This window comes from Chlamydomonas reinhardtii, chromosome 6 (genome assembly GCF_000002595.2).
Source record: "Chlamydomonas reinhardtii strain CC-503 cw92 mt+ chromosome 6, whole genome shotgun sequence".
Taxonomy (NCBI): Eukaryota; Viridiplantae; Chlorophyta; class Chlorophyceae; order Chlamydomonadales; family Chlamydomonadaceae; genus Chlamydomonas; species Chlamydomonas reinhardtii.
The window spans coordinates 5,151,738-5,175,280 of record NC_057009.1 but is presented as its reverse complement, the minus strand read 5'-3'; the positions used below and the strand labels follow the sequence as shown (position 1 = coordinate 5,175,280).

At 68.2% G+C, this 23,543-nt stretch overlaps 5 protein-coding genes across 5 annotated transcripts; 3 read left to right on the top strand and 2 right to left on the bottom strand.

Annotated features, from left to right (window-relative positions):
• Positions 1-34: 34 nt before the first annotated feature.
• CHLRE_06g281563v5 (uncharacterized protein) lies at positions 35-2,705 on the bottom strand. The gene is made up of 4 exons (XM_043063271.1): positions 1,658-2,705; positions 1,467-1,508; positions 1,038-1,241; positions 35-564 (listed from the first exon to the last, which is right to left on the bottom strand). Exons 1-4 carry the CDS (start codon positions 2,513-2,515, stop codon positions 406-408), a joined length of 1,263 nt encoding a protein of 420 aa, XP_042923977.1. The 5' UTR covers positions 2,516-2,705; the 3' UTR covers positions 35-405.
• A 120-nt stretch (positions 2,706-2,825) lies between these two features.
• CHLRE_06g281526v5 (uncharacterized protein) lies at positions 2,826-8,255 on the top strand. The gene is made up of 6 exons (XM_043063270.1): positions 2,826-3,308; positions 3,684-3,788; positions 4,253-4,339; positions 4,538-4,705; positions 4,984-7,532; positions 7,659-8,255. The coding sequence occupies exons 1-6, from the start codon at positions 2,955-2,957 to the stop codon at positions 7,843-7,845; spliced, it is 3,450 nt and encodes a 1,149-aa protein (XP_042923976.1). The 5' UTR covers positions 2,826-2,954; the 3' UTR covers positions 7,846-8,255.
• A 60-nt stretch (positions 8,256-8,315) lies between these two features.
• CHLRE_06g281500v5 (uncharacterized protein) lies at positions 8,316-13,941 on the top strand. Its single transcript, XM_043063269.1, has 3 exons — positions 8,316-11,651; positions 12,067-13,413; positions 13,726-13,941. Exons 1-3 carry the CDS (start codon positions 8,679-8,681, stop codon positions 13,921-13,923), a joined length of 4,518 nt encoding a protein of 1,505 aa, XP_042923975.1. The 5' UTR covers positions 8,316-8,678; the 3' UTR covers positions 13,924-13,941.
• A 54-nt stretch (positions 13,942-13,995) lies between these two features.
• CHLRE_06g281450v5 (uncharacterized protein) lies at positions 13,996-18,861 on the top strand. The gene is made up of 4 exons (XM_043063268.1): positions 13,996-14,663; positions 14,778-14,877; positions 15,312-15,429; positions 15,967-18,861. Exons 1-4 carry the CDS (start codon positions 14,567-14,569, stop codon positions 18,406-18,408), a joined length of 2,757 nt encoding a protein of 918 aa, XP_042923974.1. The 5' UTR covers positions 13,996-14,566; the 3' UTR covers positions 18,409-18,861.
• Positions 18,862-18,863: 2 nt separating this feature from the next.
• Positions 18,864-23,505, bottom strand: CHLRE_06g281400v5 (uncharacterized protein). Its single transcript, XM_043063267.1, has 12 exons — positions 23,186-23,505; positions 22,716-22,871; positions 22,249-22,339; positions 22,009-22,064; positions 21,765-21,828; positions 21,432-21,583; positions 21,101-21,253; positions 20,691-20,804; positions 20,431-20,594; positions 20,198-20,248; positions 20,001-20,055; positions 18,864-19,866 (listed from the first exon to the last, which is right to left on the bottom strand). Exons 1-12 carry the CDS (start codon positions 23,288-23,290, stop codon positions 19,090-19,092), a joined length of 1,938 nt encoding a protein of 645 aa, XP_042923973.1. The 5' UTR covers positions 23,291-23,505; the 3' UTR covers positions 18,864-19,089.
• Between the last annotated feature and the right edge of the window lie 38 nt (positions 23,506-23,543).

The window sequence follows — 23,543 nt, the reverse complement described above, 5'->3', positions numbered from 1 at the left end:
GCCAAGGTGGGATTCGGACATTGAGGCAAACGCACAGCAGTTATTGTTACAGCAGTGCGTCTACCGCTGAATCCAGGTCCGACACACCGCCGCCACGATGAAGCCAGGGGTGCCCAACCTGCACACACATCCCAGCCTGCGGCAATCAGGTCTCCTGACCAGCCGCGGACACGGGACGCGCTCTCCTTGGTGCTCTTGGTTAGCAAGACGGCAACACAGTCAACACATGCGTCTACTTGCAGACTGTCAAGTAAAGCACTCGCGTCGCCTCGTATGCACTCTTGACCACCACCGCCCCTGGTCCCAACTGATCACAGGCTGAACTTGCATGGTTTGGCTCACAGCCCCTTCCTACTACAACCACGCACACATCCCATAAGGCCCACATCCCGCCCACATGGCGAATCACCCGCCGCCGCCACGCCGCAACAGTGCCTTGTAGGCGTCTGCGACACGGATGAACGCCTCCTGCGCGCCCGCCTCCGTGCACTTGTCCGGGTGAAGCGACGCCGCCAGCCGCCGGTACGCCTTCCGCACCTCCACCGCGGTGCAGCCGGGCAGCAGCTGCGAGGGGAACGGGGGCACGTGTGTGTGGGACTGGGGTGGGCTGGGCGGTGGGGGTTATAGATACCGTATCAGCTCAAACTAAGCCGAACGCGTGCAAAAGAGCGAGGGTGGGTTGGTGGGCGGGCACACAAACATGCCGTTCATACGACGTCTCCTTCGTGTTCCTTCCATTGTGCGCTCTAGTACATACACGGTATGCGCAAGGTAACACCGCGAGCGTCACATGTCCGCACCGCGTCGCTGGAAGTGTTCTGCATGCTTCAATGCTTGTGCCGTGCCCTGCCCTGCCCTGCGCTGCCCTGCCAAGCCCTGCCCTGCCATTCCATCCTGCCCTGCCCCGCCCCTGCGCTGCGCTGACTTGCCCCGCCCCTGCCCCCGCCCCTGCCCTGCCGCTCCATCCTGCCACTCCATCCTGCCCCTGCGCCGCCCCTGCCCCCGGCCCCGCCCCCGCCCCCGCCCTGCGCTCTCACCTGCAGCACCTCGTAGTCCGACACCGCTCTGGACACACGCGCCACGTCCTCAGGACCCGCCAGCTTCACAGCCGCCGAGCCGCTGCCGCCGCCGCCACCCGCCCCGCCCGCCGCCTCGGCCTCTGGCGCCACGGCCTCCGCCAGCGCCGCCAGCCCGCGGGTGAGCTGCGCCCGCCGCTGCTCCGCCTCCCGCTGGAGGGCCGCCTGCGGGGCGCAGCAGCAAACAGGAAGGTTACGGAATTGCGACAGGACGCAACGACAGCTATGATCACGGCGTCGAGTGGGCGCAGTAGCGGACCGTCGCAGGCTCAGCGCCTGTGGCTTGGTACCAAACATGCTTGACCGCGGAGGGCTGCAGGAGCCTGGGGCCACGTTCGCGTCGACACACCAATCAGCTCGTCGACTCCAAGCCCCAAACCCCGTTCTCACCATTTGTGCCAGCTCCGCGGCCTGTTTGGCAGCCTGCTCTGCCTGCACTCGACAAGGCAAATGGATACGTTGGTATTTGACACCCGTACCGGTAATGACACAAAGCGGCGAGTGCTGCACCGAACACGCTGTTGCAGCAAGCATTGCAGTTGGTCCGATTGGCTGCACTGAACCCCGTCGCCACCGCTCACCTTCTTGGCTTTAAGCGCCGCCTCTTTGGCTGCGAGCTGGCGCCTCAGCCGCTCCACCTCCTGCTGGGCCTTGGCAGCCTTCGCCGCCGCTTCCGCCTCGGCTTCTGCCTTCGCCGCTGCCGCCGCAGCTGCTCCCGCTGCAGTTGCGCCGCCAGGAGGCCCGCCCCCTTGCCGTGGCCCTCCTGCGCCTGGACCTCCTGCACCTGGACCTCCTGCGCCTGCCGGACCAGCACCCACGCCGGATGCCGGCGCCGAGTGGGCATGCTCCGCCGCACCGTGCTCCGTGCGTGGCCGCTTCACCGGCCGCAGCTGCGGTTCCGAGTCCTGGTCCGGATGACTGTGTTGGTGCTGGTGTTGGTGCTGATCCGGGTGATGTTGATGGTCCTGGTTTTGTTGATGCTGTCGTTGCTGACGTTGATGATGTGCGTGCTGGTGGAAGCCGTTGGCTGCTACCTGCCCCTGCCCCTGCCCAGGCTCTTGCGTCTGACCAGCGCTGGGCGGGTGCGCTGCTGCCCCTGCTCGTGGCCGAGATAGCCCAGGACCTCCTGGTGCTGCTCCCGATGCGGCTGCTGCTGCCACCGCCTCCCCCTCAGCTCCAGAGTCAGGCACCGCAGTGGGCGCGTGTGGGTATGCGTGCGGGTGCCGCCCCCCTCGTCCGAGGTAAGGCCCCCGCCCCCGCCCTCGGCCCCGGCCGCCGCCGTGAGGGTGCGCCGGTTGGAAACCCGAATGCTGTTGCTGATGTTGCTGTTGTGCGATTGGATGCTGGCTCCAGGCCTGCTGCGGCACCTGCTGCGGGGCAGCTCCTGGCGGCCCAACGGGGCGGCCCTGTGGAGGCGACCCTGTCGGGGGACGCTTCATCGGCGGAGCAGCGCCCGCGCCCCCGGTCGCTCCAGGATTATCGGGTCCTGCAGGCGCTCCTGGTGCTGGAGCGCCTGCTTCTGGCCGCTTCCAAACAAGAGCTCTACCCATCAGCAGAAATGCAATTGTGCTGAGTCGTTGACTCCTGCTACAGTGGCATTTAAGAGTGCAGTGGATACAAAGGAGGTTGTTATTGTAGCAGCTTTTCCAAGCGCTGCAAGCCTGCCAGATGTCAATCGCGGTCTGCGGCAATCGTCAGTGGACAGCCAGAGAACATATGAATATTCTAACGCTCTAACACGCTGGAAAAGCCTACTGCTGCAAATATGTACATAATGGAACAAAGAATGGCGCAGGCTGGGACAGACTTCACGACGAGTTCAGCATGATAGTTTCGCTCTGGTAGACACGGCCGAACGCGCCGAAAGTTTGGGCAAATATGATGAGAGCTGCAAAATGCGGTTCGGCTGCGTTTCTCCTTGCTCTGACGTGCCTCTTGGCGCACAGCGTGTCCTCACCCGTGCGAGCACCAGCACTCGACGCGTTCTTCCAAGAGCTGGACGCGAATCGGGATGGCTCCGTGGACGCGTCGGAGGCCTCGAAGTACGTGGAGTCGTCCATCGGCGGCAGCGAGTTTGACTCGCCCTCGGAAGCCGCGGAGGCCGCCCGGATGATTGCGGACACCATTGACGGGGGCGACGCGGGGTCCACCGTCTCCGTCGATGAGCTAGACCTGCACCTGCACAACGTCCTCAGTGGCGTGCGGGTGTGGGAGTGGATACGTCACGGCCTGGTGCGTGCGCCGGACATAGGCAGGGAAGGGAAGCCAGCCGAGGGCGAGGGCGGGGCCGGGGGTTGCTGGTGCGCGACAGCCGGCCCCCTGTGTACCTGTGCCGCTCCTGCAGCGCGAGCGACTCACGTCAGTCTAGCGGCTTACGCAGGCCTAGCGGCGGTGCGGGTTGCGCTCCCGCGGCCGCCAGGCCGCAGCCTGGACGCTTCCAAGAGCCCCGCCGCCGCCGCCGCCGCTACGAACCAACGCCGCCAGCGCGCCGTTTGTAGCGGCACCTTCATAAATCACAACCCATGCCCACCTACCCGCCACCCACCTGCCTGCCCGCTTTCTTTCCCCTACTAACCACTCATGGCGTGGGCTCCCGCTCCCTTGCAGGGCCTGCCGCAGTATGCCGAGGCGTTCCGGCGCCACGCCATCACGCCGCTGGACTTCCCTGTGCTTGTGGAGCGCAACGGCGAGGTGCTGGACAGCGAGCTGGGGGTGAGAGCGCGTGTGTGTGTGGGCGGGGGGTGGGCGCTGGGGATTGTGTTGAAGAGGAAACGATAGCCCGCCCACTGACAGCGCCGGGTTGTGTGGGTGGGTGGGTGGGTGTGGGCTCGTGTGGTATTGGTGTGGGGGGTGGGGGAGCTGCGAGGCGGCTGGGGCAGTGGGCAGTGGGGCGGCTGCCGGGGAATGACGTCGGGGGTGGGGGCAGCTGGGGGCGCGGTGCGCTCCGGAGATAGCGGGCTCGGATAGGCGGCAGGGGGAGGCGGAGGAACGGCACGTCGTCCGTGCAAGGCGGGTGTGCTGCTGGGACGTCACGCGGATGCGTGGGCTGACGGGCGGCCTGTTGCGGACGTGCTGTCCTCCGCGCCTGCTGCAGCGCTGCCCGGCCTCACGCCACCTCACCCGGCCCTGCCTCACCCGGCCCCTGCCTCACCCGGTCCCACCCCCACACCTCCCAGATCTCCAGCCCCTTCCACCGCTCCAAGGTGGTCCGGGCCATACGCCGCCAGATACTGGGGCTGGGCCGCCCGCCCTCGGAGCCGCAGGTGCGGCCGCGGGCAGAGTGGGCGCGCACGGGGCCGTGTCTCATACCGTTTGAGGGTGGCGCCGCACGCACACAGCGACACGCGCTGACCCATGGAGCCCGCATTGGGGTATTATGTTGACACTAAGCTGCGCCGCCAGCCGCGTGTGTACGACGTGTATGTAGCAAGTGGGTGCCCGCCGTGGCTGCTTGGTCGCAGGCTGTGGCTTGCAGCACGGTTCCGCCGGGCATAGGCGGCAGCGGCGGCGCCGGCGGTGGCGCCCCGGCGCCGCGTGTGGCTGTGATGTGGTCGCCGCCGCTGCACCCGGGGCGGCCGCCGCTGCACCGCTACGTGCTGGAGCGGGCGGCGGCGGACGGCTCCTGGCAGGTGGGCAGCGGGGCTGTACGGCACTGGGGCATTGGAGCAAATGCTGGGGCAGGGGGCTCTGGCGGCGCACCAGGGCACTACGGCAGATGCTGGGCAGTGGGGCAGTGCGGCAGTGGGGGACTGGGGCAGGCCGGTGTGGTCGGGCACCAGGCGCCTCGTGCAACTGAAGCCATAGGACGATAGCTTCAGTCAGCGGCAGTCGCTGTGTACGTCTCTGTGGGCTTACCATCCGCACGTGCCATGCCGTGCCGCGGCCCGACGTGTCGCGTGTCACACAGGTGGTGGCGGAGGTGGATGACGCCGAGCCGGCGGCGGTCATTGTGGACGAGGCGCCCGCGGCCTCAGCACCCGTGCCGGCGCTGGTGCCCGGCGGCGGCAGCGCGGCGGCGCAGGGCGCCGGCGGCGGGGCGCAGGGGGCGGTGGCGGCGGGGCCGGCGGCGCACGTGGCTCGGGCGCTGTACCGCGTGGGTGCATGGAACCTGTACGGCCGGAGCCCCTACGGCATGGCGGCGTGCGAGTTCGAGGTGGGCGGCGGCTCCCAGCTCGTGCCGGTGCCGGTGCTGGTGCCGCCGGCGGGATACCCGGCGCTGGGGCCGGCTGCCCTCGCCGCATCGGGCGTGGAGGCCGGCGCAGCGGCTGCTGCGGCAGAGGCTGCAGGCAACCTGACCATTGACAGCGGCGGCGGCGCTGGCGGCGCAACAACACCGCCCCCGGAGCAGCACCATCAGCGCCATCAGCACCACCGGGGGGTGGTGGCAGGCCGCAGCCCTCCTCAGCACCGGCCGCGCGCCACGACCTTCGCGCCCCTACCGGAACTGTTGGATGCGTTGGACCCACACGACGACCACGACGCCGCAGAGGACCGCGCGGCGGCCCGGCGGCGGCAGGAGCAGCAGCAGGAGCTGTTGTTGCTGCTACTCAAGCAGCACGAGGCGCGCAGCGCAGCTGGCGCGGCGGGCTTGGCGGGGCAGGGGTCTGGAGCGGCGGTGGACGTGGCGGCCGGCGGCGCGCGCGGCGCGGCCGCGAGCAACAAGGGCCGCTCCGGCGGCGTGACTGGAAACACTGGCGGCGGCGGCGGCGGCGGGCTGCTGGCTGGGTGGAGCAGCGTGCTGCTGCTGGTGCTGCCGTGGCTGCTGCGGCTGCTGCCGCTTCCGGTGCTGCAAGCTGTGATAGCGGCGGTGGCGGCCGCGGGCGCGCGCGCCTGCGCGGCCCTGGGGCTGCAGCCGCCCGAGTGGCTGCTACAGCTGGCTGCCGGCCCGGCGCTACAGCCGCATGTGCCGCCTCTGGGGCCGTCGCTGCAGGAGTCGCTGCTGCACCTGCACGAGCACCTGCATCAGCAGCACCAGCACCAGCTGCAGCACGTGGGCCCGGCGGCTGGCGGCGGCGGTGGCGGTGGTGGCGGCGGAGGCGGCGGAGGCGGCAGGACAGGCGCAAGCGCATTCGGCGCCGCTGGTGCGGGGTGGGACGGCTTGCAAGGCGGAGCGGGCGGCTCCGGCGGTGGGACCGGGAGGGCGGTGTCGGTGACAGGGGCGGCGCCTGCGGCCTCCAGGCCGCAGGCCCTTGCAAGCCCCGTGCCCATTCCAGGGGGCGGGGCTCGCGGGCGCGTTGGCAGCAGCAACGGCGCCGGCAGCTACTCGGGGGCTGCCGTGGGGCTGGTGGGCTCGGCAGGGGCCGCAGGGGCGCACTACATGGATGCAGGGGGCTCGCCGGCGCCTGGGGCCGCGGCGGCGTACGGCAGCCCTGGCGCAGTCGCCACAGGCGGCCGCGGCGGCGGCGCCTTAGCAGGGGTGGGGCTGGGCTTGTTGCAGCGTGCGTCGGCTGGCATGCACCGCAGCAATAGCGAGAACGACGTCGCGCAGCCCGGTGCTGCTGCCGGCGGCGGCGGTAGTGGCAGTGGCGGCTACGACGGTGCTGCAGCCGTCGGCGGCAGTGGTGGCAACTACCACTCGCACGCGCCCCCGCACCGCCCTCCCCACCAGTCGCACGTTCACGTTGGCGGCATGCACGGCAGCAGCAGCGTCGAGGGGCTGCGCACCTCCTCACCCGCCGGCCTGGGCCGCGGCCGCGGGCTGCCCAGCAGCGGAGCCGGCGGCGGCGGCGCCAGCTCGGGCTCCCTGTCCTTAGCAGGAGTGGCGGCGGGTAGCAGCGGCAGCGGCCCTGGCGGCGGCGGCGGCAGTGCCAGTGGGTTGCACGTGGCGCGAAGCATGGGCGCGCTGGGCGCGGCGGGTGGGACGGGCGACCCCGACGCGGAGGCGGCGGCTCTGGCGGCGGGCGCGGAGATGCTGGCGGCGGCGGCGGCGGCGGCGCGCAGCGGCCGCGACAAGGACAAGGTGTGCGCGCTGCCCGGGTGCGGCAAGAAGCTGGACCTGCTGCACTACCGTGACTACGCGCGGCGGCACTACTGCGGCCGCTGCCAGCAGACGGTGTGCGGCGCACACACGGCCTACAGCCCGCACGGCGCCACGGGCTCCTGCGGCCACGAGTCGCGGTGCGTGTGTGTGGCCTGCTTCCAGCACTTCAACCCAGCCTACCAGGCCTTCCTGAGGCAGCGGAACACGCTCAAGCCCGCGTCCGGCACGTCGGCGTCCGCGGCCTCGGTGTCGGCGGCGTCGCCGGCGGCGGCAGCTATGATGGCGGCGGCGGCGGCCGCGGGTGGCAGCGGCGGCGGCGGCGGCGGCAGTGATGTCGGCTCGCCTGTGTCGCCCGCGCGCGGCTGGCGGCGGGGCTCCAGTGACGGCAGCGGCGGCGGCGGCGGTTTTCTCTCTGGCGGCGGCGGCAGCGGCGGCGGCAGTGGCGGCGGCTCGGGCAAGAGCGCTTCCAAACTCATGTAAGGGGGCTACCACCGGCGGATGTTACGAGTGTTTGCACGTGTCTGCAAATGTTCGCATGGTGTCGGCGTATGGCTTCCTTGATTGCAGCTCAACACTCCCCCGGCGCCCCCGGCTGGCTGCAGGTGGGAGCGGGCGGCCACCAAGCTGAAAGCCGTGACTCGCTTCAAGCGAGGCGGCGAGGAGGCGCACGCACACCACATGGAGGAGCAGCAGCTGCAGGAGCAAGAGCAGGCGGCGGCGGCGCAAGGCGGAGGCGCTGCTGGCGGCAGGTCGGAGCGCCTGCCCAGCATGCAGCGTGTGGTGGAGTGACCAAGCGTGTTGTTGCACAGGGATTTTGAGAGAGTCGCTCTTGTGTGCATCAGTTAGCACATCAGGTGTGCAGCAGGAGGTGGTTGTTTGGCAGGGCAAGGTGCGAGCAGGGGTGGTGTACAGGGACATCTGCAGGGCTCAGTCCCAGCCAAGGTACAGCGAGCGTGCCAGACTCTTTCTGGTTGTTTAGATTTTAATAGTAGAATTCAGAGGTTAGCAACGAGGCTGCACTGGGTATCGCAACTAGCGCGCGCTTGGAAGGCCACGCGGTCGGTGTGGGTGGGCGAGTGGGTGTGCGAGTGGGTGCCAGGGTGCTGTGTTTGGCCGCCGGTTCCATGTCAGCCTGCTCTTCACACACAACCAGGGTCGAAACGCTTTGTCGCTTACATAAATTGTAAGCCAATCGTTTGCAAGTCTGCAGAACAGAAAACAGTGCATGTTGCGAAGCTAGTTCCAGCCGTGCAGCGATGTACCTGGATAAACCTCGCTGTTGCCCGATTATCTCAACATGAAGCCATGAAACTATAACAGGAGGGATGAGAGCAGCGGCGGCTGCGGACAGAGGATGCCATGCAAATTGGACCCGGCAGGCGCTGCGGCCCCCGCGACTGGTCAAGTCAACATTGCGTCAGCTAGTTGCCCATGTCATATCAAACAATTCAGCCGGCAGCTGGGACAGCAGGCGAGGCCTCTCTTCCCCCGCATCGCCAACCCTGGATGCGCCGCTGCTCACCGCAACCATCAAGCGTGCACGGCACGTCAATCAGCTGTTCACGGCATGCAGCAGCAACTGGGATGTGCTCAATCACATTCACATTGCGGCAGCGTTGGCCATGGCCGTCAAACTGGACCCCCGCCGGGCCAGCGCAGCGTCGTCGTCGTCCGCCGTGGATGCGTTGGCCGACCGCTTTAAGGCGCTGCTGCCCCAGGCCTCAGGTCGGGAGGTTGCGACGGTGCTGTGGTCGCTGGCCAAGCTCGGCCGGCCGCCGCCACGAGCGTTGCTTGCCGCGGTGGTGGCGGAGGAGGAGCGCCGGCGGCAGCTTCGCAGCCCAGGCGGGGCAGCAGCAACAGGGCCGCCAGCGGCCGGCGGCACCGGATACCACCCGCTTGCCGGAGCCACCAGCAGCATAGGCAGCAGTTCCAGAGGCAGCGTTGGCCGCAGTGACGGCGCCGGCGGCGGTACCGGTACCGGTGCCGCCGCGGCCGGGCCTGTTGGCCTGCTGCTTGCGGACGCGGCGCCGCAGGCCGTCGCCAACATCCTGTGGGCTCTGGGCACCTGGCGCGCCGCCGGGCCGCCCGACCTGGTGCCGGCGCTGCTGGCGCGCACCGCCGCCGCGCTGCCCGCCTTCACGCCGCACGACACGGCGCACGTGCTGTGGGGGCTGGCGCACGTGGGCGCGCGGCCGCGGCGCGCGCTGCTGGCGCGCCTGGTCGCGCACGCCGCCGCCCAGGCGCCCGCCACGGCGCCGCAGGGCCTGGCCATGATGGCCTGGGCCTGCAGGCGCCTGCGCCGGCACGACGGCGCCTTCCTGCGCGCAGCTGCCGCCGCCTTCCGCGCGCAGCTGCGCGCAGCTGCCCCCGGCGACGTGGCGCTGTTCGCCGCCAGCCTGGCGGGGCTGCGGTTCAGGTGTCCGCGGCTGCTGCGCGACGTGGCGGAGCACGTGGCGGCGGCGGCGGCGTCGGGCGGTGCGGCGGGTGCGGCGTCAGGCGTGGCGCCTGCGGCGGGGCCAGGGGCCGGTGCTGCGCCAGAGGCGCGGGGGCAGGCGGCGGGCGGCAGAGACGGCGAGGAGCCGTCAACAAGCGGCCGGAGCAGTGACGGAACACGGACAGCGGCTGCCGTGGCTGCCGCGGCGGCGTCGGAAGCAGGCGCTCCCTGGGACCAGGCACCGGGCTTGACGCCGTCTCGGGGCTGGTCGGACCACACGCGGACGCAGCTGCTCGTGGCGTTTGCGTCGCTGCGCTTCCGACACGAGGGCGCGGTGACGGCGCTACTGGCGGCGGAGGCGGCGGAGGCGGCGCGGCGCGGCGGCTGGCCTGGCAGTGGCACCGGCACTGACCGCAGTAGCAGTGACAGCAGCGGGGCCGGCGGTGCCGCCGCTGAGCGCTACAGCGGCTCGCTGCGCGCGGCGACGTTCATGTGGTGTCTGGCGCGGCTGGGCGTCGGCCGCGGCGCAGGCAGCGTGGGGCAAGCAGCGGCGGAGGCGGCTGGCGAGGCTTTGCTGCGTGAGGCCGGGTTGACGGAGGCGGGGGCGGAGATGGAGGGCGGGTTGGCGAGGAGCAGGGGGGCAGGCGGGGCGAGGTGGGGCGTGCAGTCGGCACGTCCGGGTGCTGTGCAGCCCAGCCACGCGGCGGTGGCCGCGTGGTCGGCTGAGCGCCTGGGGCTGGCGGCGCCGCTGCGGCGGCGGCTGGCGGCGCTGGCGTCGGAGCAGCTGGCGGCGGTGCTGCTGCGGCGGCTGGAGGCGGCGGATTCAGACGCGGAGAGGAGCGGCTTGGAGGAGGAGCTGGAGGAGGAGTGGGTCCAGGCGCACAGGCGCGAGTCGGAAGTCGGTGATTCCTGGGCCAGCGGGCTGGAGTCCAGCAGCCGGGGGGGCCGGCGCAGGCTCGCACGGGGGCTGGAGCCGGAGCTGCTCGGCGCGGGGCAGCTGGATGCGGCGGTGATGACGCTGTGGGTGTTGGGCCGGCGGGGGCCAGAGGCGGCGGCGGCTGAGCCAGCGGCGGGCCGCCTGCTGGACGCGTTCGCCGCCGCCGCGCCGCGCCTGCTGCCGCGCCTGAGCCTGCGGCAGCTGCCGCTGGTGGTGTGCGCCTATGTGCAGCTGGGCCGCGGCGACGCCGGCGTGCTGGGCACCGCGGCGGACATGATGCTCATGGCGCCGGCGGCGGCAGGCGGGGTGGCGGGAGGGGTGGCGGCGGCGGCGGCGGCGCCGGGTGGGGCAGCGGCTGCAGGGCCGCGCGCAGAAGCTGGGGGCAGCAGGCCAGTGGCGGCTGCACAGGGCTCGGGGTATCGGGGCCCGGCGCTGGGCGTTGCGGTGTCTCAGGACGCGGCGGAGGCGGAGGCGGAGGCGGGAGAGGGCGGAGCAGATGCTGACGACACCGGCGCGTTGCTGGCGGCTGGCGGCGGCGGACACAGCAGTTTGCAGCCGGAGTTCTTTGCCGCGGGCGACCTAGCCGACGCCGACCAGGCGCAAGTTGTGGCCATGGACGCGGAGGAGGTGGAGGAGGCGGAGAGTGACCCGGGTGAGGAGGAGCCCGAGCCGCTGCTGGAGTGGGAGGACGGCGAGGAGGCCGGGGTGGAGGGGCTGCGGCTCCTGAACCCCGACGGCAGCGGCAGCGGCACCGACAGCGACAGCAACAGTGGTGCTAGTGCCAGCAGCAGCAGCGGCATCGGGTACGGCGGTGGCGGCGGCGGCCGTGGCGGCGGCGGCGGCCTGCTGGCCCGGCTTCCGCGCAACGGCCTCGCGATGATGCTGTGGGCGCTGGCGTCCTCGGGCTATGCCTCGCCCGCTCTGATGCAGAGCGCCGCAGTGGCGGTGATGCGCCTCTTTGCGGCGTCGCCGCCGCCGCCACGGCAGGCGCCGGCGCGGGCGCAGGCGCAGGCGCAGGCGCAGGCGCAGGGTCCGGAGCAGCAGCACGAGGAGGAGGACGAGGAGGACGGTGCCGGCGCTGGCGAGGGGGCGGGCGGTGCGGGCGGCGGCGGCGGCGCGGCGGTGCGGTCGCGCTGGGCTGCGCTGACGCTGTGGGCGTTTGCTGCGGCGGACTGCTACAGCCCGCTGCTGTACGACACACTGCTGGCGGCGGTGCTGCGCAAGGTGTGTGTGTGTGTGTGTGTGTGTGTGTGTGTGTGTGTGTGTGTGTGTGTGTGTGTGTGTGTGTGTGTGTGTGTGTGTGTGTGTGTGTGTGTGTGTGTGTGTGTGTGTGTGTGTGTGTGTATATCATATGTGTGTCAGGCAAGTATATTCCCATCCCAAGTAAATCCAGACCCAGAACCAGCTTGCAGCGCGTGGAGGACATTGTTGCGGTTTTGCTGGCTGTGGTTCGGGGTGCTTGGGGTAGCTCCATTCGCGTGTCGCTCTGTCAGTGATGTGATGTGTGGCTTGATGCAATGTAGGCGTGTGTGGCATATCTGTGTCTTGCGCCGAGACCCGCATGCGCGCATGGGAGCCTGTCCTTTGCTCTTGTGGCTGCGCAGCCGCGACCCCTCCTCTCTACGCGGTGCGGCTGCAGGTGTCCCGCCTGGGTCCAGGCCGCGTGGCGGTGGTGCTGTGGGCGTGCGCCGTGGCCGGCCACTACCAGCGGGAGGCCCTGGAGCGCCTGTGCGCCGCGCTGCAGCACACCGGCGGCAGTAGCACCACCACCACCACCACCACCACCGGCGGCAGTAGCACCAACAGCGCCGACACCGACACCGCCACAGGCGCCGGTGGCGGCGGCAGGAGCAGCCGCGGGACGGAGGGGGAGCTGCGCCTGCCGCCCGCGAGCTTCACGCAGGGGCACTGGGCGGTGGCGCACCTGACGGCGGGCGTGGCACTGGCCTGGCGCGGGCCCTCCGCCGCCGAGCTGCGGGCCCTGGCGCCGCGCCTAAACAGGCACCAGGCGGCGGTGCTGCTGTGGAGCCTGGCGGTACAGCAGCTCGTGCTGGCGGGCGCGGGCGGCGGCCGCCGCTTCGCGGCCTGCCTGCGAGCGGTGCTGCGGCGGCTGGCAGCGCCGCCGCGGCGCGACGGCGAGGAGGCGCGGGAAGTCGGGGAGGATGGAGGTGTGGATGGGGGTGGCGGCGGCAGCGGGGGCGGGGGCAGCGGCGTGGGCGCTGCGTGGGCGGCGGAGGCGCGCGCGGCGTGGCAGCAGGAGGATGCGGCCACGCCCCATTCCGGCGGCTCCAGCAGCAGCAGCAGCGGCAGTAGCGGCAGCAACAGCAGCAGTAGCGGCCAGACAGGCGGCTCTGCCACGGCCCCTGCAGCCCCCGTGGCTGTCACGGGGCCGCCGCTGGAGGCCGGTGTGGCGCTCATTGTGGCCGAGGCGGTGGCGCTGCTGCTCGCCAGCCCCTACACGCAGGTGCGGGCCGAGGCAGAGGCGTTCCTGCAGGGGCCGGGCGGGCCGCGGCGCGGTACGCAGCGGCCAGGGCAGGCGCCGGAAATGGCAGGAGAGGGGGCGGCTGGCGGTAGGAAGAGGTCGGGGCGCGAGGGCCGACAGAACCATCAACACCAACACCAGGAACAGTGGCAGCGGCAGCAGGAGCAGCATGAAGCGCTTGTGGAGCAGCTGCGGGGCTGCTGGCAGCGCGCACAGCGGCGGCGGCACCCGCTGCAAGAGGCGGTGGCGGTGGCGGCGCGGCAGCTGGGCTACGCGCCGCGGCTGCTGCGCACGCACCCCGTGTTCCCGCTGGGCCTGCCCGCGGCTGTGGAGCTGACAGACGTGGCGACTGCTGAGGGAAGCAGCGTCAGTGGCGGCAGCGGCGGCGGCGGTGGCACTGGCGGGCGGCGCGCAGTGCTCCTGCTGGCTGAGCGGTCGGACTTCGCCACCAACGACTCGGGCCAGCCCCTGGGGCCGCTGTTCACCACCGTGCAGCTGTTGCAGGTGGGCGCGTGGTGTGGGCGCCGTACCGTGTGTGTATGGATGGGCTTGGCTGCATGCTTTGGGCTGCGTGCGAGTGGCTGGTGTGGATGGGGTGCTGAGGCCAGGGGCGGCGGCTGGGAGACAGCTTGCGCGGGGACGGCGGGGATGGGCAGGCAGGGATTGAAGGCCATCCGACACATGCATAACCTATGGCGGTACGGATTTGTATGGGCGCCGTCGATCGCGTTTCATGCTTGCCTGCGACGAGTGACTCCTCGCGTGCGCCTTGTTCCTGATAGCCTTGTTCCTGACGTGGCTTGCCCTGGCTTGCAGGAATGCGGCTGGTGCGTGGCGGTGGTGGTGGCGGACCAGTTTGCTGCGTTGCGACAGCCCACGCTGCGGACACGCTACATCGCGCACCTGCTAGCCGCAGCAGCAGCGCCGGACCGGGCACCGCCGCCGCTCACGTCGACAGCTGCGGCGGTGGCGACTGCAGCGGCGTCGCAGGAAGGACCGGGCGCTTCCATGTGAGGGATTGGCAGGAGGCGGGCGGGGCGGGATGGGAACCGGGTCAGCAGCAGGAGGCCGGGGCGGGATGGGAAACTGGGTCAGCAGCAGGAGGCTAGACAGGCGCGGTGGGAGGTGTGCAGCGCAGCAGTGTGTCATGGGGCCATGGGCTGGTCTAGGTGCGTGCGGAAAGGTTCGGGGCACGTGCGTGTTGCCTGTTTTGAGTGCTGAGTGTTCGAGGTGCCACCCAACCAGGATACAGTCGCTGAAACACCATCCGGCCGGTCCAGACTGTGTGTATGGGGCATATTGCGATTGTATTTCATATGCGCGAGACAGTTGAGGGCATGCAGTGTTTGTTTGGTGGTTTCCCGCATGGCGGGCTCGGCGCCGTACGATTGCCTAAAACCGAGCCAGCCTGTGAGCTTTGCATTGTCATGCGGAATGAGGGCCATCGTTCAGTAACTTGTTGCTGAACTTTGTGCGTGCCCAGTAGTGTTGTACCGGTAGGATTCGCGTCGCATTCCCGAGCACATTTGGCCAGGAGTGCTGCTCTCGTTGGCGTGCTCGCCCGCCGCTGCACTGGTACATAGGTCGCCGATATGTAAATTAACTAGTGCAGCAACTGCTCAGATACGTCCTTGTGACAGAGACGGCAGCAGCCGCAATGTGTAAACGAAGCGACCAAACAGTAACAGCAGCGACGAGAGCGAGCCTGCTCTTTGCGGCTGTCCTGGTCGGCCTGACGGCTTACACGGCTCAAGGTGAGGAATGATGCCTGGTCTGCTGACAACCCAAGGACAGCCCACCCGTGTGTCACCATTTCGCTGCTGACATCGCGCGCGCGCGCATGCGTTGCTCCTACCCCTCGCACACAGGCGCCACACCTCAGGAGCTCCAGCTAAGGCTAACGGGCGGGGGCGACCCATTCAACGGCACCTTGGAGATATACCACGCGGGGAAATGGGGCTTGGTATGGTAAGACGCACAGCGGGGGGCAAGGCGGGGGGGGGGCGGGGACAGAGTCGTGAGCTCCTAGCTAGGAACTGGGTGGTGTGTTCGTCAATGGGGCGTGCCGCAACGTGCCACGCGCCGCCTGCTGCGCGCTCTCGTATGCCGTCCCTGTTCATACTCGTGCTCATTGTGTCCGAGAAGGGCGGCCCCATCCAGTAGTAGCCACAGCAGTAGCCTCACCTATCCAATGCTGCCAGCAGTAAAACGCATGTGCTTAGCTGCGTGCGTGCGTGCACCCACAGTATTGGTGGATACCTTCGGCATCCACCATCTGCATACCGTACTGCGACCGTAATCACTAGTACACTCCTAACGCCCCCCACCTCGCTTCGCTCCCTCACCCACTGCTGCTGCTGCTGTCCCCGCCCCCGCCCTCCACCCCACCTCGCCCCCCCAAGTGCCCAGTACTTCGATGACGTGGAGTTGAGGGTGGTGTGCGACGCCCTGGGCTACCCCGGCGCCTGGCGCCACTACACCTCCACCGCCACCCGGGGCAGCACCACACGGATCTGGCTGGTACGTGCTGACGTGTCTTTGTGGGGGGCCGGGCTAGGTGTGTGTGTGGGGGGGGCTAGGTGTGTGTGTGTGTGTATATGTTAGGAAACATGAGAAAGAAAACCGCAGACCGTGTGTGTTAGAAAAAAACAACAAAACGAAGCCCGCCCAAGCGGCGCCGGAGTTACTTACGGTGTGTGTGTGTGTGTGTGTGTGTGTGTGTGTGTGTGTGTGTGTGTGTGTGTGTGTGTGTGTGTGTGTGTGTGTGTGTGTGTTAAAGAGCACAGGAAAACGTTGCGCAAAGACAGTGTATGCGATGTGTGTGTGTGTGTGTGTGTGTGTGTGTGTGTGTGTGTGTGTGCCCGGTATGGTGTGGCGGTTGGATGTGTGCCAGTGGAAGGCGTTGGTGTTCATTCATCACGCATGGCTGGTCTGTTAGGAGCTGTGGTAGGTGCTCACGTGTGACACGCACGCAATGTATAAAATGCACACACGCACGAACTGCTGGAGGTCGGTAGGTGTGCCCACGCCACGCCACCTGCTGCCCACACCCCACAGGACTGGATCAGCTGCCCCAGCAGGCACACGCCCCTGTCAGACTGCTACCATAGCGACTGGGGCAGCTCCATCTCCTGTGACACCAGCGATGTCGTCGGCATCATGTGCGACACCCAAGCCAACGACGCCCAACCCCCAGCCCATGGCGGCGATGAGGCGCCCCCATCTGCCGACAACGGAAGCTTCTACTACGACCCGCCGCCGCCACCACTCGCCGAGCCACCACCCGAGGGCGATGCCCCGCCGGGCTTTCCCCCTCCATCGCCACCACTCACCGAGCCACCACCCGAGGGCGATGCCCCGCCGGGCTTTCCCCCTCCGAGTCCTTCCCCTCCGTCGCCAACGCCGCCGCGAAAGCGGCCTCCGCCTCCACCCTTGGCCAAGTCGCCGCCGTCGCCCCTGCCGCCATCCCCTCCCCCTCCCCCGCCGCCCCCAGTGAAGCCGCCCCCTCCTCCTCCATCCCCACCACCACGCAAGCGGCCGCCCCCACCCAGCCCGTATCCCTCCTCTCCACCCCCTCCTCCGCCACCACCACCGCCACCACCGCCCTCACCACCACCACCACCCTCACCCCCTCCACCGCGCCCGCGGTCACCCCCGCCGCGCCCTCCGCCCCCTCGCCCTCCGCCTCCTCCGCCACCACCAGCTCCGAAACCACCAGCTCCCGAGCTCAGCCCTCCCCCGCCGCCACCACCTCCCCCGCCGCCACCACCGCCGCGGCCGCCTCCTCGCAAGCGGCCGCCGCCGTCTCCAACCACCTTGCGCCCGCCACGGCCTCTGCAGCCTCCCTCCGCGCCCCCGCCTCCGCCGCCCCCGCCGCCGCCGCCTCCCTCGCCGCTATCACCACGCGCCTCTGGTGCCAGCTGGTACGCGCAGACGCGGCAGGGGTGTGCCAGCATTGCGCAAACCGGAGTCTACTCGCTCCTTTACCAGGCGGCGGCGGCGCAGCAGACCGGCAGTGCGAGTAGCAGCAGCCAGGTAGCGCAGAGCGCCTTTGTCTCCTTCATGGACGTTGTGTGCCACCTCACGGACTCCCTGGGAGGAGCCGCCGCTGCCGGTGGGGCCACTGGGGAGGGAGCCTATTTGCTCCAGCTCGACACGCCGGCGGCGCAGCGGGCCTTCGGCGTCGCGGCGTCTGTGCTCACAACGGACTACTACGGAGCCTGGGACGCAGCAGCCTATGAGGAGCAGTGGGGCTGGCAGGGCGAGTCGCCGGCGCGCGCCGCCGTGAACCTCTTCGTGCTCGCCGCGTGTGTGGATCTCACGCCGGACGCAGCGCGCGCCGCCGCTCTCAGCGGCTTGGACTTTGGCACCATGGCTCGCACCAGCAGCGTCGCGGACTTCCTCGCAATGTACACGGATTGCGTGGACGGCTTCGCGGGCAAGTATGTGGAGCTGGCGCGCGTGAGCGACGTGGGTAGCTCCCCGCTCGTGCTGCGGGTGGTGTACAGCCCACCGGCGGCCGATGGCGGCGCCGCCGTGTCTGCCTCGTCCAGCGCCGCCGCCGTGTTTGAGCCGCCGGAGCTGGATGCGGAGGGCGTGACCTGCACTCTGGAGGAGCTGCCAGCAGCCACGACAGCGGGTGCGGCGGCGGGTGGTGATGGAGGAGGGGCCGTGTTGGGTGGCCGCGTCCTGGGCACCTGGACCAGCGCCAACTGGTCGGCTGCTGCGGCGGACCCCAGCAGCGCTGCAGGAGGAGTGGATGCGGCAGGAGGGGGCCTGGAGCTGCGACCGCAGCAGCCGTACCGGGTGGCTTGCTACCTGGACGAAACTGCAACTGGTCTGACCATAAGTAGCGGGCTGCGTGTGCTGAGCTCCTTGGCGGGCGAGCAGGCCCGGACCAGCTTCTTCCCGCTTGTCCTGTTTCCGGATGGCGGCGGGGGCAGCGGCGGAGGCGGAGGCGACAGCGGTGGTCCCGCCGGTGGCCCGGAGCCGGCGATGCAGGGCCCTCCGGCGGTGACGGCCTACGCATCACCACCACCCTCGCTGCCGTTCTATGGGGGCGGGCAGTATGGGTATGGCACGCTTTCCTACCCACCACCACCATCGCCATACTACGGCGCTGTCCCGCCGCCGTACCCACCTCCACACGACTACGCGTCGTCGGCGCCGCCAGCCCAATCGCCGCCTTGGTCCCGCCCTGCTGCGCATGCTGATGAGCCGCCGTTGTCGGAACAGCAGCAACCATCCCAGCCCCCGCTACAGCAGCAGCCGCCATCACAGCCAGACCAGGTTTCAGAGCAGCCGTCACAGCAGCCACCTCTAGAGGAGTCGCCGTCGCCTCCGCCGCCGCCCAGGAGACCTGCGCCCCACCCGCCAGCAAGACGTCCGCCGCCCTCTCCGCGGCCGCCGCCGCTGAAGCGGCCACCGCCGCCGCCGTCAGAGCCAGCGTCGCAGCAGCCCCCTGACAGCGGTGGATTCGGCAACTTGCCAATGGAGTAAGCTTTTGCGTGCGTAAACAGTGATGCGCGTTTGATGTCATTTACTGGTATACTGTGGCGGGATTGATAGCGCTGCTGTTTACAACAGCAGCTTGGTGGTAGCCAGAGGTTAGGCACATGGCATGCATGTCGTGGCCTCGTGAGTATGGGGTGTTTGCTTAGGAATTAGAGGTGCGGTGCGGGATGGTGGCCGCTACGTGCGGATGGAGCGCGGCGCCTGGACAAAGCGGGGGTGCTGAGGCTGCGGACATGTGCGTGCGTGGAAGGTAGAGACGGCCAGTTACATGACGTCCGAATGGCAGATGCCTTTACAGGGCGCCCGCGGTCGCGCCCGCTTGCACCACAGTACTGTGACAGAGTACCCGTCATCAACAACTTGTTTGTCCAAGGGTAACGAAACAGTAGTCTGTGCTTATCGCGTTGTGTGTGTGTCCAATCCACCGCCCAAGGTCAACCCCACCCCAGTGCTGTATCTGTATCCTTATATGTACGTCCTTTCGCCGTGTCAGCCAACAGGGAGTCACTCACGCAACATTGCCGTATGCACACACCTGCTAAGGCATCTCATTTACTTCAAGAGTCTTCCTGCTTATACGGAACGACTAAATGCACCACACCACTAAAACCTGCTAGCTAGTCTTGCGTGACAGCAACCAACAAACACGAGTAAACATAGTCGCCATTAGGCGCGGGCTGAGACCATCTCTGCCTCCCCGCAGAGCGGCTGACGAGGTGGCGGCGCCTCGGCATCTGCAACGACCTGCTGCGGCACCGCTGCCTGCCGCCCTGTAGCTCGCTGCTGACTCCCATTCCGGTGCATGCTCCCATTCCCCACCGCACCACCCGCAGCAGCAGCAGCCGGCAGCGGCACTGACGCGGTCGCCAGTTGGTGGTAACGCCGCGGCGCAAACGACACGCGTGCCGTGCCGCCGGCCGCACCTGCTGCACGCAGGCTGGGTGACGCATACATGGCGTACCGACTTGACCCGCCCACGCCGCCGGCAGTGCCCGCTGCTCTGAGCCCGTGCGTGTCGGCCGCCGCGGGCGCAGGGCCTCCCTCCCCGCAGCAGCCTACCGCTGCCGCCAGGCGCCCGAACCACGCCCGCACGCCTCCAGCTGCCTTCGCCACACCGCTCCTCGCCGCCGTCGCCGCCGCCGCCGCCCCAGCCCCCGCGGCTGCCAGGTGGTGCACCTGCAGCGCCACCTCCCCGCCACTGCTGCTGTCCCCACTCGCCGCCAGCTCCTTTATGACGCCCCCGTCAGCCGCCGCCGCCGCGGCCTCCGCCGCCTCCGCCGCGGCCGCCTTCGCCGCCGCCTCGCGCGCGTGCTCCTCGCTCAGGTCCATGCCCGGCGACAGCAGCTTTGTGAAGGGCACGCCGCTGACTCCGTGGATGATGATGGAGACGAAGATGATCCACGTGAGCAGCACGTAGCAGCGCTCGCCCGTGTCGCCGCCGACCTGCAGGACATAAAAATGCGATAGGACAAGGTAGAAAGGGTTGGGACTTGGGACAGCACGTTCAAGGCACGCGCGTGGTGAGGAGCCGAGTCTCAGCTAGCTGCAGGGAGCAGACACCCGCACGTCCGCCGCACCTTTTCAATGACCTCCAGCGCGTAAAAGAAAGCCGCCACCCCCACCGGGCCGAACCTGTGTGTACAAGTATGGGTGGCAGTGGTCAGGCAAAGGGTACGGAAGGCACCTGTGACATGACTGACCGCCGTGCCCTGCTGGCCACTGACGACGCCAACAACGTGACGCCAAGCTCCTGGAGCAATCACGCACAGCTCACCAGCCGAAGTGTGCCGCCTCCGCCACCGTGTGGAGGCCGCTGGGCATCAACCTGCGCGGCACGAGTTTGGTATATATCGGAGATGGTGGCTGGGTCGTTGCACCTTTGAACTGCAGCGGCCAATCTGATCTGAGTACCACCCATTCCCCTGACGCCCACACCCCAGCAGCATCCCCACTCCCCTACCCAGCCATTGTCTCTTGGCCCACAGCCGCCCCCTACTGCTTCCTCACCTGTACACCGCCAGCAGCACAGGCAGCCGCTTCAGGCCCAGCACCGCCAGCGCCACGCCCACCATCTGGCCCGCCCCGAAGCCCACGTCGCCCCAGCTGTCCCAGGGGATGGAGGCGCCGAACGCCAGGAAGAACAAGTTGCCCAGCAGCAGGTCTGCAGTCTCCTGTGGGGGCAGTAGCAGTGGCAGTGGCAGTAGCAGGCGGCATGTGTGTGCGTATGTGTGTGGTGGAACAGCTCACGGAGTCACCGGAACGCGCACCTGGATCTGCAGCTCGGCGATGCGGTCGCGTGCGTCCAGTGCGGACGCGAAGGCGACGCCAGCCACAAAGGAGCCCAATATCTCGTTGATGTTAAGGCAGCGGCCCGCGCCCAGCTGAAATAGACAGGGGGCAGCAGGGCGTGTGCATGTGGAGCGCGCGTCAACATGTGTGTGCAAGCGGCGGGGCTTGAGTGGGCAAGTGCAGGACGCGCGTAGCAGTCTCCTTCATCCATCCATTCCCCACTGCTGCCCTGCGCCTCTTTTCCTGTTCCCTGGCCGTCAGCTACCGCGCGCTTGCCGTTTTCCGTTGCGACACACACACACACACACACACACACACACACACACACACACACACACACACACACACACACATACATACATACATCACGCCCGCACGCGCCACGCACCACGCTGAGTGCCAGCACGATGCTGTACCCCACGAGCGAGGTATTCTCCACAAAGCCCTTGCGGTCCGCCCATTTGAGGATGGTGCCGCTGATGAAGCCGATGAGGCCGCAGATGACGCAGCCGGTGATAATCTCCCACAGCCACACAGTCACCTGCAGCAGGGCGGTGGCCGCGGACCACCAGCAGGCAGGTTGAGCGCCATGGTAGAGGCCAACGCGTAATCGACACACAAATACATGCAGCAGGCGAGCGATCCCTTTCCATTGATACGTACGTGTCGACCCTCTCTCCTTGTGCGTTTCGTTCATTACGTACGCACACATCACGCACCAGGTACTCTGCCGCCAGGTGCGGTGTGGCGGGCTGTGTGAGCAGCAGCACGGGCAGCATCACGAAGGGGTAGGCAAAGCCGTCGTTGGCGGCGGACTCGGCGGACATGAGGTCGCGCAGCCGGCCCGGCAGCAGCGTCTCAGCAAAGGTGCCTGCGAGCCACGAAGAGTTAAACGGCAAAGGACAGAAACCGCAAACGCACAGCTGTGTGCGTATTTTGGTAAAGCTGCACACCGGTGCCGCTGCGGCGCCGTTGCGGTATGCCGTACCCCGGCATGGCCCAGACCAGACCAGCCCAAACAAGATAGAGCAGCAACCCAGACCACACCCCACCTTGCACGATAGCGTGCGCCAGCACAGGGTCTGTGGCCGTCACACACGCGCCAATCAAGCACGCCTGTGGACGTATGGTGGCGAGGGGCGCGCGATGGCGTTGATCGGGCTGTGTAAGCGCGTGCGACTGACTGTGTTGTAACGTGGCATGCCGACCCCGGTAGGTAGCATGCTACTGTGCGTGTTGGCACGGGGTGCACGGGCAGCTCGGCTGCGTGTGCGAGCCAAACATACAACGACTTGCCTCCTTCCACTCGAAGTCCATGATGCCCCACACAAGCAACATGGCCAGCCACCAGCCTGCACGTGTGGTCTTGTGGTCATGTGCGTTCCGGTTGGATGCAAGGATACCGTATTGCTGTCCTGCCCTAGCAAGGTGTGGCCATATATACATGGATATCACGCGGCTTCGCATAGATAGCATCGGAGGCGCCACGCGCTAATACCGGCCGAGCGCCACGCACCCGCCGCCCCTCTCGCTCACCCGCCGCCAGCACGGGTCCCAGCAGCAGCAGCAGCGCCTGCCATTGCCGTACCACCAGACCCGTGGGCAGCTCCAGCGCAGTGGTCATGACCTGGAGGGGGATGGCAGGGGGTAGCCGTTCATGGGGGGCGGCAGTTGGGGTTTGCAGTGAAGATAGGGGTAGAGAAGCAATGGGCGGGAGGGACAGGGAGGGAAGATAGGGAGACGCAGGAGGTAGGCAGGGCGAAGTACGTGCGTGCGTGCGTGCGTGCGTGCGTGCGTGCGTGCGTGCGTGTGCGCATGCGCATGTGCGCGTGCGCGTGCAGGTGTGGAGGCGCGTAAGGCGATGCTGCCCACGGAGGATGATTGGAATGTTGCACGGGGAGCGGGAAGCACTTCTTGGCTGCTCCCCATCCTTCCTGCGGCCCTACGGCCGGCCTGCGGCCCTCCTGCCTGCAGCCAAACCGCGCGCCCCCGCACGCACTGACCTGCACCACGATGGTGAGCCGGGTCAACTCCAGCAGTACGATGCGCGTGCTCTCATTGTGCACCGGGTCCAGCCGCGTCTCAATGCCCACCGCCGCGGCCGCTATGAAGATGCCTATGCAGGTGGCGCATAGCGGCTCGGTGAGGAAGAGCCGCTCCTGCGGGCGGCGTGGGGCGTGGAGGCGGCAGTATGGAGGTGAACAGTGATGAAAGCGCAGGGGGCGGCACGGGGCGAGGGTGCCAGCGTGCCGCGTGTCTTCCCTGCGCATGCGCTGGCGCAGGCAGGAGCGCTCATGGGCTGCAACCGCCCCCCTTCCTAGCCACAGTAGATGTGTCTGCTGGCTGCTGCTGCGAGCGCGGCGAGCTTGTGCCGAACCCCCGGTGCCGAACTAGAAGGGCATTCCTGGCGCAGCTCGTGGCCAACTCCAACCTCGCTGTGATTGTTTCCCTGCACCAACTGCTTAGCACTAACCTTAAGGACGCGCCCGAAAGTCGCGAAAACAATTGTGAAGAGGCCAAACACTAACAGCAATATGTGGACCGGCTGTGGGTCGAAAACTAACAAGGGTTCACTCATTTTCCGCTATCTTGTCCTCATTAATCGTCTGTGCTTCACCTTGTACCTCTCAACCCTACGCGAGTCCGAATCATTTCGGGGCTAGCACGCGAGTCCGTAACCTAGCGCCTACGCTCTGAGTACATATGCAGATTTTCATGTACGCACACCTTGAGCAAGTTTCGAGTACGCAAAGTTGCTCGCAGTGAGTCTCGTCTCGGCATTCCGTATGGCTTGGATCCGCTCGGCCGTAACCGGTTGCGAAGGGTGGAAA